The sequence below is a fragment of the Gracilinanus agilis genome, chromosome 1, assembly GCF_016433145.1.
Source record: "Gracilinanus agilis isolate LMUSP501 chromosome 1, AgileGrace, whole genome shotgun sequence".
NCBI lineage: Eukaryota > Metazoa > Chordata > Mammalia > Didelphimorphia > Didelphidae > Gracilinanus > Gracilinanus agilis.
In genome coordinates this window covers 719,725,839-719,739,396 of record NC_058130.1, presented here as the reverse complement: position 1 = coordinate 719,739,396, position 13,558 = coordinate 719,725,839, and the positions used below count along the sequence as shown (strand labels likewise).

At 48.3% G+C, this 13,558-nt stretch overlaps 2 protein-coding genes across 8 annotated transcripts; one reads left to right on the top strand and one right to left on the bottom strand.

Moving 5' to 3' along the window:
- Nucleotides 1–705: 705 nt before the first annotated feature.
- RFXANK (regulatory factor X associated ankyrin containing protein) lies at nucleotides 706–13,217 on the bottom strand. Of its 6 annotated transcripts, none has more exons than XM_044671413.1 (8): nucleotides 12,645–13,217; nucleotides 11,972–12,055; nucleotides 11,469–11,534; nucleotides 10,580–10,680; nucleotides 9,176–9,301; nucleotides 7,929–7,995; nucleotides 6,768–6,848; nucleotides 706–1,315 (listed from the first exon to the last, which is right to left on the bottom strand). In XM_044671413.1, the coding sequence occupies exons 1-8, from the start codon at nucleotides 12,850–12,852 to the stop codon at nucleotides 1,275–1,277; spliced, it is 774 nt and encodes a 257-aa protein (XP_044527348.1). In that variant the 5' UTR covers nucleotides 12,853–13,217; the 3' UTR covers nucleotides 706–1,274. The 6 variants fall into 6 exon arrangements, with proteins under 6 accessions (XP_044527348.1, XP_044527326.1, XP_044527333.1 ...); XM_044671391.1 differs by lacking the exon at nucleotides 706–1,315 and adding an exon at nucleotides 4,737–5,289; XM_044671398.1 differs by lacking the exon at nucleotides 706–1,315 and adding an exon at nucleotides 4,737–5,289 and having other exon boundaries at nucleotides 11,972–12,052.
- Nucleotides 1,268–4,637, top strand: LOC123243227 (nuclear receptor 2C2 associated protein). 2 transcript variants are annotated; one of them, XM_044671451.1, is made up of 6 exons: nucleotides 1,268–1,650; nucleotides 2,172–2,250; nucleotides 2,341–2,431; nucleotides 3,176–3,281; nucleotides 3,380–3,447; nucleotides 3,746–4,637. In XM_044671451.1, exons 2-6 carry the CDS (start codon nucleotides 2,207–2,209, stop codon nucleotides 3,860–3,862), a joined length of 426 nt encoding a protein of 141 aa, XP_044527386.1. In that variant the 5' UTR covers nucleotides 1,268–1,650; nucleotides 2,172–2,206; the 3' UTR covers nucleotides 3,863–4,637. The 2 variants fall into 2 exon arrangements, with proteins under 2 accessions (XP_044527386.1, XP_044527378.1); XM_044671443.1 differs by lacking the exon at nucleotides 1,268–1,650 and having other exon boundaries at nucleotides 1,671–2,250.
- Nucleotides 13,218–13,558: the final 341 nt, after the last annotated feature.

Genomic DNA, 13,558 nt, shown 5'->3' with positions numbered 1-13,558 from the left:
TTTAACACCCTGATATTAATAGCTAGCATTTACATAGTTCTTTAAAGTATTTTCTACATGTTACCTCATTTTATCATCACAACAACCCTGGGAAATAGGTGCTATTATTATCTGACTTTTACAGATGAGGAAACAGGCTGAGGGAAGTCAAGGGATTTTCCCAGCAAATATATCATAGATACTATATATCTTGAAATTGGATTTGAACTCAGGCCTTCTTGAGCCTCTATCCATCTCACCACCTAGTCTAGATACCAATTTTTTGGGAAGAACATTGTCAAACTAGAACATATCCTGAGAAGGACAATCAGAAGGTTAAAAGATTGGAGACCATGCAACAGGAGGAAGTCTTGGTGAGAGGGTTGAGGTTTAGTTTGAAGAAAAGGCTCAGGATTGGCAGGGGGAATGAGGGAAAGATTGCCATTTGAAAGAGGAACTAGATTTGTTCTGGTTGGCTCCAGAGGGCATAACTAGGTGCAGGTGGGTGGAATTTGCCCAGCACGTTTGAGGTTTCAGGCAAAGAAAAACTTTCCAAAGATGAAAGTTGTCCCAAGTGAAAAGTCGCTACTCAGCTCCCTATCACCAAGGATTTTTAACTGAGGCAGGATGAGTTCCTATCAGAGCCCTGCTGGAAGCAGCTTGGGTCAGGAAGAGAATCCCAGGCCCCAAGAGTACAGGAGCACCCCCAATCCTTTAGCTAGCTTCCCCTGGAAGATCCTTAGTAACACAAGATTTTCAAAAGCATTTCTCCAGGGTGGGTGGGGGCCATTACTGAGCCCAGCAGGAATGGGTCAGTCACCTCGCACACATTAAGACTTTCTACTTGCCAGGCACTCTGCTAAGCGCTGGGGATGCAAAGCAAATGGCAAAAGCCAGTCTCGGTCTCACGGGGGAGACAACATGCAAACTATGGTACGGGATAAACCGAGGACGATTTCGGAGCGAAGGCGCTAGAATAACAGAAAGGCGTTTTTTGTTTTATGGTGTTTTTTTTTTTTTTTTTTTTTTTAAGAGTGCGATTTTTAGCTGACTTGAAGACACCAGCAGGAGAGCATTCCAGGCTTGGGGAGAGAGCGTCGGGAGCCTGGGATGGAGTATCGCGTGGGAGGAACAGCCGGGAGCCCAGGGCACTGAGCTGGAAGCGGCGTCTGGAGGTAGGAAGGTAGACGGGGCGGGACCAGGTGGTGAATAGCTTTAAAAACCAAACGGAAGATTGTGGTCCTGGAGGTAACGGGGCGCCACTGGAATTGGGGTGATTCTTGCCAATCCTGGGGTTAGAAGTCGTTGGTCCCACAGGCCTCTGGGAAAGGACCCTCTGCAAGAGTCACAAGGCTGCTCAAACCCACAGCCCAGAGGGCGGAGGCCCGGGACTGGACAAGATGGGACGGGGCGGGGTCGCTCCAGCGGCCCGAGCTCTTTAAGGTCTGGGGTGGGGCGAGGCTCACTCGTCCCCGCCCAGTACCCCGGGCCTGCACCAGGAAGCACTTCCTGCCTCACCGTTCCCGCGCTCCACATCCCCCTACCTATCCTTTCCTTGCTTCTCGGTGCCTGCCCCGCTGGCCTGCGCCTGCGCCCTGCGCACCTCCGGCCCCGGAGCTGGCCTGAACGGGATCCCCACGTGCATTCGCTGGCTCGCGCCGGCCTCCTCCGGTCAGCCAGGCGGCTGGGAGAAAAGGGGCGCCTACCATCTCCACGTGACCGAGCTTGGGCGCTCCCTTCTTCTAGTCCTTTTAAAATTTAAGCTCCTCCTCTGCCCGAGTCATCGGAGACTGGAAGGGAGAAGAGCCTTTCGGGGAGCGGGGAAGCAGCGGGCAGTGTCTAGATCCCCGGCAGGGGGGAGGCCTAGCTCTGTGGGCAAGCTATTCCCCTGCTTTGGGCCTCGGTTTCCCCTGTTAAATGCAGGGGCTGAAGAGAGATTTCCCCCTCCAAGAGGCCCGGTGTTGGGGCTCTTTACTCACACTGGTTTCTGTGACGGTGCCTTCTAATGTCTTCTTCCCCAGGTCCCCTTGGGTGGGTAGGAGGGAAGAGACATTTACTAAGCACCTAATACGGGCCAGCCACTCTCCCAATCGCTATTAGCCCCATTTTACAGTTTTGAGAAAACCGAGACAGACGCTGTGATTTGCCTGAGGCCCAGTGACTGAATCTGCTGTTTTTGCCCTTTCCTGCAGCTGACAACAGGTGAGCAGCAGAGGGCTCCTCCGCTATGGCCACCCCCATGCCTTTGGTCTGCAGCCAGACTGTGAGCAGGTGAGAGCAGGGCCCCCAGCCAGATCAGGGTTCCAGGGCCTGGAGCTGACTGATAAGCCTCATGGCCTCCCACCCCTGGTGTCTCCACAGAGTGAGCTCTGTGCTCAATCGGGATGTGAAGCAGTTTGGAAAGAAGCACCTCTTTGACGAGCAGGAGGAGACTTGTTGGAATTCTGACCAGGTGACATGGGGGTGGGGCCTTCAGAAATCGGACTTCTATACCAGAAGGCTTAGACCAGGGGTCGGCAATGCTTGGCTCTCAAGCCATATCTGGCTCTTTTGAGGGCCAGATATGGCTCTTTCTGCAGGAGCCATAAAGTCCATTTTTTTTTTCAGGCACTGTTACAGGAGTGGCACTGTGAGCACTGTACGGCTCTTACGAAATTACATTTTAAAAAATGTGGCGTTTATGGCTCTCATGGCCAAAAAGGTTGCTGACCCCTGGCTTAGACTATCAACTTGTTTTTACTGCTGGATTTAGACCTGGAACCTGGGGGTCAAATCCCACCTCTGCTGGTTTTTTAGCTGGGTGACAGTGGGCAAGTCAGTCTCTCTGGCCTTCCATTTCTTTACCCATAAAATGTGGAAGTTGGACTTTCAAGGCCTCTTCTAGCTCCTACCCACCCTCTCTCTGCTAACACAAGGGCCTAGTTTTCTCTCTTCACACTGAGTAGCCTCCCCTGGCTTTTGTTACTTTTTACTGAAACTAAAGGTCATTCAGGGGCATTCCCATGGGACCCTCTGACACCTTGTGCCCCACAGCTCTAAAGAACAGCTCTGCTCAGGAACCTGGTGTACTTAGTATCTCCGTACTGCAAGCTGAGACCTGGGCTCTCCCCATCCCCACTGAGCCTTGTGGTGGGGTTCCTGGGGTGCTGGTTATTACTTGAGTCTAATCCCATTCTCTTTGGCTGTCTGATCTCAGGGCTCCTCCCAGTGGGTGATGCTGGAATTCCCACAATCTGTCCGAGTGTCTCAGGTACAGATCCAATTCCAGGGTGGGTTTGCAAGCCGCCAGGGCCGCTTGGAAGGTAACAAGGGGTTGAGGGGAAAGAGAAATGTTTTGGCCTTGGCCTCCATTGTTAGGGCTTTAGAGCTGAGCCTTTTCCTTTCCCTTTCTTCACAACAGGTGGTAGGAAGAGTGAGTCCCTAGAGAAGATTGGGGATTTCTACCCTCAAGACAACAATTCCCTCCAGATATCCTTTGTGCTCTGTGGAAGGGGGAAGAGTGGTTCATGGAAATGAGGCTGGGGAGGATGGGTATGGCAGGCTCTGGGACATGGAGGTATCACAGGAAGCCCTGGTGGGAGATGGGGAGAAAAGAAGGAAAAGAATGTCTATCCATATGTGAGGAAGCCCCCTGGCAATGACCTCTCTGCTCCTGCCAAGAGGTGTCCTTCTGCCTGCTATGAATATTGAGCATGTTGAAAATGGTCCAATGTGAGGGTGGGTACACCTAGGTCTGTCCTTTTTCCCTTGACCACTCTTTAGTTACACCTTCCCAGTGGCAGATGTCACACTGGACAAGCTGAAGGTAACTTTCGAAAACAGCACTGACTTTTTTGGCCGAATCATCATCTACCACCTTCGAGTTCTTGGGGAGAAGCTGTGAGCAGTTTCTTCATCAGTCCAGCCTGCTTCCAAGATCAGGCAGGACCTCCTAGGAAAGTCTACTTGAAGGACAGAGCAGAAGTTGGGCTTGGGTTTGGGCCTATCAAACTATCTTTGGGAGTTTGGGATGGCCAGGAAGTAGACAAGAGTTCTGGCTTAAGTGAGCCAGCTTGGTCACCACCCATCTTCTCCCTCCAAGGATTTGGGAAGAGAATCCCAGAAAGGAGCCTCAGAGGTTTAATCTTCACTGGAAGCCAGGCTTAATTAGAAAACAACTTCTACACTAGCAACATTGTAAAGACAGTTTGAAGGACTTAAGAATTCTGATCAATATACTACCTGAGATTCTAGAGATTTGAAGGTGAAACTGCTACTGACCTGATAGGTGAGATGCGACAAGCAAAATGAGTGGTTTTTTTTCCAGCCTGGACAGTGTGGGAATCTGTTTTGCCTACTATGCACATTTGTTACAAGCATTTATTTTCCCTCTAAGGGGTTGGGGAGAAAATAAATGCTTCCTAATTTAAAAAGAGAAGAAAAAAAAAACTAAATCAGGATCACTTAGCCTCTGTTTAAATAGCCCTTACCTGTTCCATCATCAGATGGCTCTGATTGTTATAAAGTTCTTCCATATATAGTAGAAATCTGCCCTCCTTCTAACTGCCACCCCTAATTCTGTTTCCTGAAACAAAAGAAAGGAAGCCTAATCCCTTTCCAGGAAGGCCCCTCAGCTTTTGAGTGTGGCAGCCATTTCACCTCTTTTCTAGGCTAAAATTATGCATTTTCTTTTCAGCCAGTTTTTCCCAAGATAGGGTTTCAAATGTTCTCGCCTGGTTGCTTTAAGGATGGGGAGGAACAGCCTATGTTGGCCCTGATTGTGTTGGAGTAGCAGCTGGCTTTATTGATTACCGTTCCCATTTCATGGGCTCAGGGGGAGGCAGGGAGGGAGGGACTACCTGTAGGGCGGCTGCTGCTAGGGTAGCAGAGGAGCTAGCTTGTCTGGGTGGAGTGGGAGCCACATTTCCAGCCAGGGCAAGTCATTAGCCAGTAACACAGTCCCTCCCCTGATCCTGGGAAGGAGAGAAGCTGCCTTGTTCCCATTCAGGGTTGCCCCTCATGTCCCACTGGACAACATGACCATTGGGCACCAAGTTCTTGGATGTGGTCTCCCCCAAAGCTCTGTAGGTGGCTAGGGAAAGGTATACAGCCTTCAGCCATAGGAAGAGGTAGACCTCCTCTTGGATCTGTCCTCCCTGGCATAGGTATTAAAGAACTGGCTTGTTAGTGGACTGGCCTTCCTGAGCACCAGATGGAAGGCAAAGGACCAAAGTCCAATGTCCTAGGCAGGAGTTGGCGCCCTTCACTCTGTCTCTGGAAGCAGCTTGTTCTGAAAAAGCTTAAGGATATGGTTCTCCATCACCTGTTGGACTGAAGCCCAGAAAGAAGGGAGTGAGAGATAACTCAGAACCTAAAGCCCCCTCTGCCAGCCCTACTAACACAAAGAGGTGATACTGGGGAACACCGAGGGCCAGGGGCTTGGAACTGACTTAATCCCAACTCTGACATAAGTCAGCAAGGCCCTACTACTCTTGAGGCCAAGTTTCCTTATCTTTAAAACGAGGATGATAAAGTAGAAGCCTCACAGCTTGGTGCTGATCTCCCCAGAGACAGGAACACAGAGCTCCCCAAGAATACACATTTTTTTCTGGGAGCTAGAGTTTGATCTCTGATCTTTTGGTGAAATTGATTCAAATAGGGAGAAGAGGTCAGTCACTCCAAGGAGGGGCTGGGCCTAGATGGAACCTCAGCACTGGCTAGAGCCCCTGGGGTACCAACAGAGGCCCTGACAAAAACTTTTATATTTAGGCTGGGAAAGTGCTCACTTCCTGGCAACCCTATGGGGTTGGGTTAGTGCATGTAGTAGGATACCTATTTTACACAACTGAGGAAAAGGGTGAGGCTAGGAATTAGGATTAAATTCAGAATTGGGGGGAAGGCTTGTCTGGGGCTACAGAACCGATAAGTGTTAGAGAGGTGGGGCTGGAACCCATTTCTCCTGATTCTGAAACCACTGTCCTCTCCCCTACAGCATCTTATCAACAAGACTACTGAGAAGCAGAGTCTTGGGGCTTTAGTGCTGGACTTAGAGTCAAAGATTTAAAGCTAGCTTTCATTTTATAGATAAGAAAACAGGCAGAGCCAGAGATTTAACTAGGGTCACATAGCTAGTTCATGTCTGAGGCAGGATTCAAACTCAAGTCATCCTACCTAAACCAGTTCTAAACTGCCTCTTACCAGCTCTGTGATTGGAAACTTAGTTTCTGTGAGTCTCAGTTTCCTCAACATGAAATGGGGATGATACTAGCAATACCTGCCTCCCAGAGATCAAAAAGTACTCCCCACCACAAACTATTTTGTATATATTTTGTATTTATTTGTATATGTATTGTCTTCACTCAGTAGAATGTGAGCTCCTTGAGGATAGGGACTTTTGTCTTTGGCCTTGCTCCCTACACAAGGCTTGGCACATAGTAGGTGCTGAATAAATAAATGCTTGTTGAATTGAACTGGATTGGTTGGGGGGGGGGTGAATTCTGAATATCACTGACTGCCCTTTTTTTTTTTTTTTTTAAAGCCCTTTCTGTCTTAGAATCAATACTGTGTATTAGTTCTAAGGCAGAAGAGTGGTAAGGGCTAGGTAATGGGGGTTAAAGGGACTTGCCCAGGGTCACCCAACTAGGAAGTGTCTAAGGCCAGATTTGAACCCAGGACCTCCCATCTCTGGGCCTCCATCTCAATCCATGAGCCACCCAATTGCCCCTCACTGACTGTCTTGGGGGTGAGAGTTTGCTCCTATCATTGGCCAAAGAGAATGGCTGCCCCTTTATACATTGAAATGTACATACCCTTCTTGTGTCCCAAAGCCACAGCCAGGTCCATTGGGGTGTAGCCTGAATCTGCTTCTGTTGTTAGGTCAGCTCCTCTGGCTGAAAACCAAAGCAGAAAAGGGGGAGTGGGTAGAGGAAAGGCTCAGCTCCCATTGGAGGTTGGAGGGCAGTCATACCCTCCTCCCAACTTGGATTCCCAGGCAAGGACCACCTCACTTTCACCATTCTATTCCTGGTACACAGCTCAGTGTCTGGCACATTACAGGCACTTAATAAATGCTTTTGTGGATCAACAGGGGCCTGATCTGGGATCCTGAAATCAGCCCCTGATTGCTCAGCAGAGATAAGCTGGTCACAGGCTGAGAAAAACTGCCCCAAAATGAGTGGAGTTATTTAGATCTCCACAAATCAAGAAATTCAGCTAAGTGATTTTGACTAGTCAAACTCAAACAGAAGTGGGGGGAGACATGAGAATTTGTACACAAGGATCCTTGCAGGTTATGTATTGACTTAGTTTTAAAATATAATGTCTACGTTTTATTGTATAGTATCCCTTCCACGTTATAGGAATAGGTTTACAGTGTCCCTACAAGCCAGAAAATCCACAAAAAAATTTTGCTGGCTTTTTTTTCTTTTTGCAAACTTTAACTTTTTACTTACTTTTAAAAAGAAATTGTGTATATTTGTGGTATGAAAAGATAAAATATGTTGCTATTATACAATACTATACATATATTTTATGCATTTCTGAGTTCCTAAACTTTTTTTCTGTGTTTTTTGTATATCATCTCCAGCTTCCTTAAAACTCCTCCAAAATTCCCATTTAATTTTTCATGCCAACTTTCAATACATTGAAACTGACTGGGAAAAGCTGCAATGTGGAAGGATACCTATACTTTTAGTTATTTTGTTAAATATTTCCCAATTACATTTTAATCTGGTTTGGGCCACATTTGGGAACGTTGTGGGCTGCACATCTGATGCCTCTGTTGTTATTTTAGCAAACTCATTGCCTATGAAGGCTGTCCATGAAATAATGGAAAACTGATAGGAAGTCTCCTAGTCCAGTAAGAGGAGAGAAGGAGGTGGGAATTGCAGTGTGAACTAGCAGAGGCTCCCCTCTTCCACCCACCCATGTAACACCGGGGGCCACAAGTTCCACTCCATGACCCCACCTACCCAGCAGAGCTTCCACACACTTCACATGGTTCCCCCTCACAGCGTAGAGCAGCGGTGTCCCACCATTCTGGAGGAGGAGGGGCAAGGGTGAGAATAGTTTATCATTTGGGAAAGGCCTCTCTTGCTGGACAATATGAACTTTGGCTATCCCTAGGGCCAGGCAGGCAGTAGGAACCCTAAAGGTATGCTGTTGATTCAGCTTCCCAAATATATAGTAATGAACTCCCAGAGCCTTTCAGCTTCCTAAAGACCTCATCCATGTAAGAAAGCTCTAGAAAGTTGGTGCTAAAATAGCTCACTAAGGCCAGGGGTTCTTAGCTTTTTCTGGGTCATGGACCATGTTGGCAGCTTGGCAAGGTCTAAGAACTCAAAATAATTTTAAATGCATGAAATAAAATACAAGAGACTACAAAGGACATTAATTCTATTGAAATACCCAACGTTGAGAAACTGATTTAGTCCAACCTCTCACTTTATAGGTAGAGAAAGTGAGAAGGGCAGTAATTTACCCAAGATCCCAACAAATCAGTGGCAGAGGCAGGATTTAAATTCAGCTCTTCTCCCTCAACTTAGTGGCTTTTCCATAACACCACAGGGTCCATCCTCTAGCCAAAGAGCCTCATTATCTTCTCCCAACCCCACTAATACAAGCCAAGTCCATTTATCACTGCTCTACCTCCACTGGGAAAGGCTATGGGACAGTGAGAGGAGCACTGGCCTTGGGAGACCAGAGAATCCTGCCTGACACATTAGCTCTGACTGGAGAAATTTCAGGCTCCTTATTGGTACAAAAGGAATATTAACCCCTAGAGCAACTACTATGAAGGGCTGTAGAGAGGCTCTGTGAGTCCAGTAAAGCCCTGGGCAAAACTTAGCACCAAGGACACATTGGTGGGAGATTACTGAAAATCAATCTCCAAAGCCTCTTGGACCTGCCAGGTCTCTGCCTGACTACTGACCATCACAGGATTGAGAACTGGAGGGGATCTATGAGATTATCTATAAAATTAGAGGGTCAAAATGGGCAAAGAGAATGAGGTTAAGGAACTGGCTCAAGTTCACCTAGGAGGTAAATAGCAAAGCTAGAATTTGAACTCAGCTCCCCTTGCTTCAGAACCACTCTCCCTCTCTGCCCATTCCAGGTGATGAAATATGGAAGAGAGGGTTCCTCTGATGACTACAGCAGACACAAGTGGATATAGGAGGAAGCTGCACTAGGGGTTCCTGATGGGGCCAAACAGCCTTACCCAATCATAGCTATTGATGTCCACATTCCGCTCCAGAAGCATGACCACGATGTCCGTATAGCCACCAGTGCTGGCCAGTGAGAGGGCACTCTCTCGTTCCTTGGCCAGGACGTGAGGATTAGCACCCTGTGGGGCAAGAAGGTGGGTGAGCCCTTGATGAGGAAGGGATGGGGGGAGCCAAGAGAGTCACAGAGACAAGGATGGAGAACTCTGGTCCTGTTTCATGTTGAGCTGAATCCATTTTGTCAAAACCATTTTGGTAAAGACATTGTTCTATTCTATTCTGCCCCCTCTGAAGACAAGGTAAGGACTTATTATTTCAGGGGCCTCTGTTTCCCAGTCTAGGACAGGCTGCAGTTAGATTCTAAGGTTTCCTTTAGCTCTGCTGCTGTTCTCTAAAGTTCTGACTCCTCAATTTGGCACTCAAGGTCTTTCCCAAATGTTAATTCATTCTTGTTTTGGAGCTCTCCCCAATCTGTCTCCCTATCACTTCTATCTATTTTTCTCTGCTTTGACCTTGCTCATCCCTTCAGTTATTTAGAGACAGGAATCATGTCTCTCCTAAAAAGTCTCTTCTGCAAGATTAACATCCTCCATATGGTCTGAAGTCCTCTATTTTCCTCTGGAGGATGCTCCAATTTCCACATGATACAATATTTAAAAAGCATTAGATGGGGGCAGCTAGGTGGCTTAGCCAGGCCCAGAGACAGGAGATCTTGGGTTCAAATATGACCTCAGACACTTCCTAGCTATGTGACCCTGGGCAAGTCACTTAACCCCCATTGTCTAGTCCTTATTGCTCTTCTGCCTTGGAACCAATACACAATAGTGATTCTAAGACAGAAGGTAAGAGTTAAAAAAAAAAAAAGCTTAGCATTGGGGGTTGAATGACTACAAATGATCAGATGAACTAAATAAAATATTTCAGGGCAGGAAATAGTGGACATCACCTCTTTCCTTCAAGACATGAGACATTTACTGCATATATGTGCATGGTCTAAGATTACATTAGCTTTCTGTTTGCCAAGTCACAAATCTGATTGTCACCAAGGAAGAGCATCCCCACAACTTAGTTGTTCATATGATCTGAGTTTAAATCCTGCCTCAGATACTCACTAGCTGTGTGCCCCAGGCAAGACAAATTAATCTCTCAGCCTCAGTTTTCTCATCTATAAAGTGGGGATAATAGCATCTACCTTATAACTTTGTTATAAAAATTCAACGAGTTAACATACTTTTTGCAAATCTTAAAGCACTGCATGAATGCCAGCTATTATTAAACAGCTGCATCTCCCCATCCTATGCTTGAGCAACTAATTTTCCTTAACTGAGCAGGGGAATGTGGGATAAAAAGAAAAACATCCCCAAGATCTTGCCACCCAACAGCCTCCCTCACCCTCTTACCCACTCCAGCAAGAAACGAACAGTCTCGATCTCTCCAAAAGCAGATGCCCAGATCAGCGGGGTGAAGCCTCGATCATCAGGTTTGTTCACCAAGTTGTCACCTGGTAGGATGGGAAGAACTGGCTGTGCCTACCACTAAGCTGGCCCTAAGGCTAGGAGGGGCAGAGCCTCCCCCAGCTCTCCTGGGTGCAAATGTGTGTGGCAACAAGACAGTCCAGGGAGCCCAAGGGCTTAAGTCTTGCTCTGAAAGGGGGTCATTGTACAGAGGTGACAAAGAAGCTCCAGGGTCCCTCTAGTCGGTGGTCTCTGAGCTTTGGCCTCAACTGTGAGGATGGGTTGAATTGAAACTTTTCTCCATGGCCAAAGGAATGGATGGAATGAGGAAGCCACCTGAGGGCCTGGGTGAGGTGCAGAGAACAAGTGGATGGAAACTGGAAGACCTAGATCCTGGTCTTGGGCCTCCCCCTTACTCACTATGGGGCTCTCTGAGCATCTAGAAAACGAAGGGGGCAGGATGAGGACTGCTTGGGAAATGTTTGGGTTCTAAGGATCCTTCTAGCTCAGCACTCCAAGTTCTCTAACTTGGGGCAGAGGAGGTGGCAGTCATGGCCTTGAAACAGAACAAAGTTACCTGAGTTGTATCAACCCTAGGTAGATTGGGCCTGAGCTCTCTCGGTCCCTCTTCTGCTCCAATAGCTGTTCTACTCTGCTCCCACTCCATCTATGACCTTCCCCATTTGGACCTCTGATAAAGTAGGCTGAGGTTGGAGTGACTGAGGAGCACAGGTCCTGGGCTTAGGGATCTTATGAATGTATATAGCTCAAGCTTGAGCTCCTGGGGAAAGGGGAGAGGATTGCAAGGGTCAGATAGGAGACAAGAGTCACATACCTTTTAGAAGGTATTCTTTCAGCTGGGTCAGTTCTCCCTGAGCAGCGAGCTGGTGGATGGACAGGGCTATTGTTTACACAGGGAAGAGGGAAAAAGGCACAGATTATAGGAAGATTTCAGGTGCTGAAATGGGAGGGAAAGTGTCTATTTCATGTTAGGGGTGGGAGGTAACTTCTGAAACTTCTAAGACAATAAAACAGGAAAGTCCCTGGGGCTAAAAATCAAGAGAATAGATTTCTGGTTTGTCACTAATGTGCTGTGTGGCTTACTCTATGTCCCCTTCCATCACTGAGCCTCAGTTTCCTTATCTTTACATTTCAGAAGTTGGATTAGACACTCTCAAAGGCACCCCATTCCAGTTTTTATATTCTATGTTCTACATTCTAAGGGTCCTGCTTGCTGAAAATTCTAGGAATGAGTCTGACTCCTTCCAGAAGGGCTTTCCCTCCAGACTAACAACCCTTTCCCAGAGTCCAATCTTTGGTCTACAGGGATATACTCACAGTCCAGTGTGGCAGGCAGTGCTGAAATCTCATTCCCTCTCTGCCGGTTGGTCAGGGTGGTAGAGTGCTTCAAGGAACTGCCTGCTGGGTTAGGAAAGGAGAAGTCAGGAGAAAACTGTGAGCTTTCTTTTCCCTGGGAGAAGAAAAAATAATTTAGATTTCTAAAGTCCAATTGGACTGGCAGTCAGAAGGCCTGGGTTTGGATCCCAGTTCTGTGTCCATCTGTCAGTCAACAAGCATTTATTATATGCCAGGCATGGGATCCAAAAGAAGGCAAAACTACTCCCTGTTCTCAAGGAGTGTCTACTCAAATGGGGGAGACAACATGTAAATACCAAGTACATATAAAGGGGAGAGGGAAGGGCACAAATGATGAGTGCCTAGGCCTACTCTGTGCCAGGCACTGTGCTAAACATTTTACAACTATCTCATTTGAGAAAATACGCTGGATAGATAAAGGTAACATGAAAGAGGAAGGCTGGGAAAGATATCTAGCAGAAGGCAAGATGAAGCTCTTGACTTTGGCCAAGTCAAAATAACTCCTCTGAACCTCATGTAGTTTCTTCATCTGTAAAATGGGGCCTAATAACAGATATAGTACCTATCTCTCCTAGAGAGACTGTAATCTGATGCTTTTCCCCCATCCCAGAACTCTCCCCCAGAAAGGCCTTACTATGAGGTGCAGTGAGGACCCCATCTAGGTCGGGACTCCCGGAGTCTGGAGTAGAAGGATACAGGGGCAATAATACTGTATCCGAACCATCGGAGCTGTCCTGGCCAGGGTCTTCGGGCTGCGAGCCAAAGGCAGGGAGGATGGGGGGCTCCTGGAGTTGGCCAGGGCCCTGGGAAGCTAGGTTGGCCACGGCCCCTTCTGGCTCCATGGAGGGCACTTCTGGGGAGGTCGGATGAAATCAAGAAATTAGGGGGCCTTTACCTCTGCCCTGCCCCCCAAACCTCCAGTTTTCTTTTCTCCCACTCGGCTAGAAAGGATGCTCCCAGTTCCTAGGGCTTGTTCCTTTAAGAAACTTTAGTCCTGGATCGCTGAGTGACCTTGAGCGAGTCCCTTTCCCTCTCTGGGCTTCAGTTTCCTACATCTGCCAAATGCCATCCAACTCATAAGAAAAATGAGGTCAAGCAAATCCTAGGGGCCTGGTTGGAAGAAATGACAGGGCCTGCATTTTGCTATGGGGGTTCGGGGGAGGAGGAGAGCCACCTCCTCGGTCCCCCCGCCTTTCCCCTTCGTTCTGGACACCGCTCGCACCCCAGCCGCCGCCCACGTCAGAGCGCGCCGCGCCCCGGGGGCTCAGTGCGCTGGACTCTTTCCACGAGGCGGCCAGGGGGCTGACCAGCTTCCCCCCTACTCCGGCTCCTCTGCCCTGGAGCCGGGATCTTCCTCTCCCCCACCCCGAGGTCCAAATTTCCAGGGCCCGAACCGAAAGTTAACTTTACCAAACTGCAGCGCTCCGCCCCCTCGCCCCCTTCCCCTAACCCGGCGGGGGGCCTCCCATAATGCACCTGAGCACGGCGGGGGTGGGGGGACGCCCCTCCCCGGCCTGGGAGCAGCTGCGCAGAGCTCAATGAAGGGGA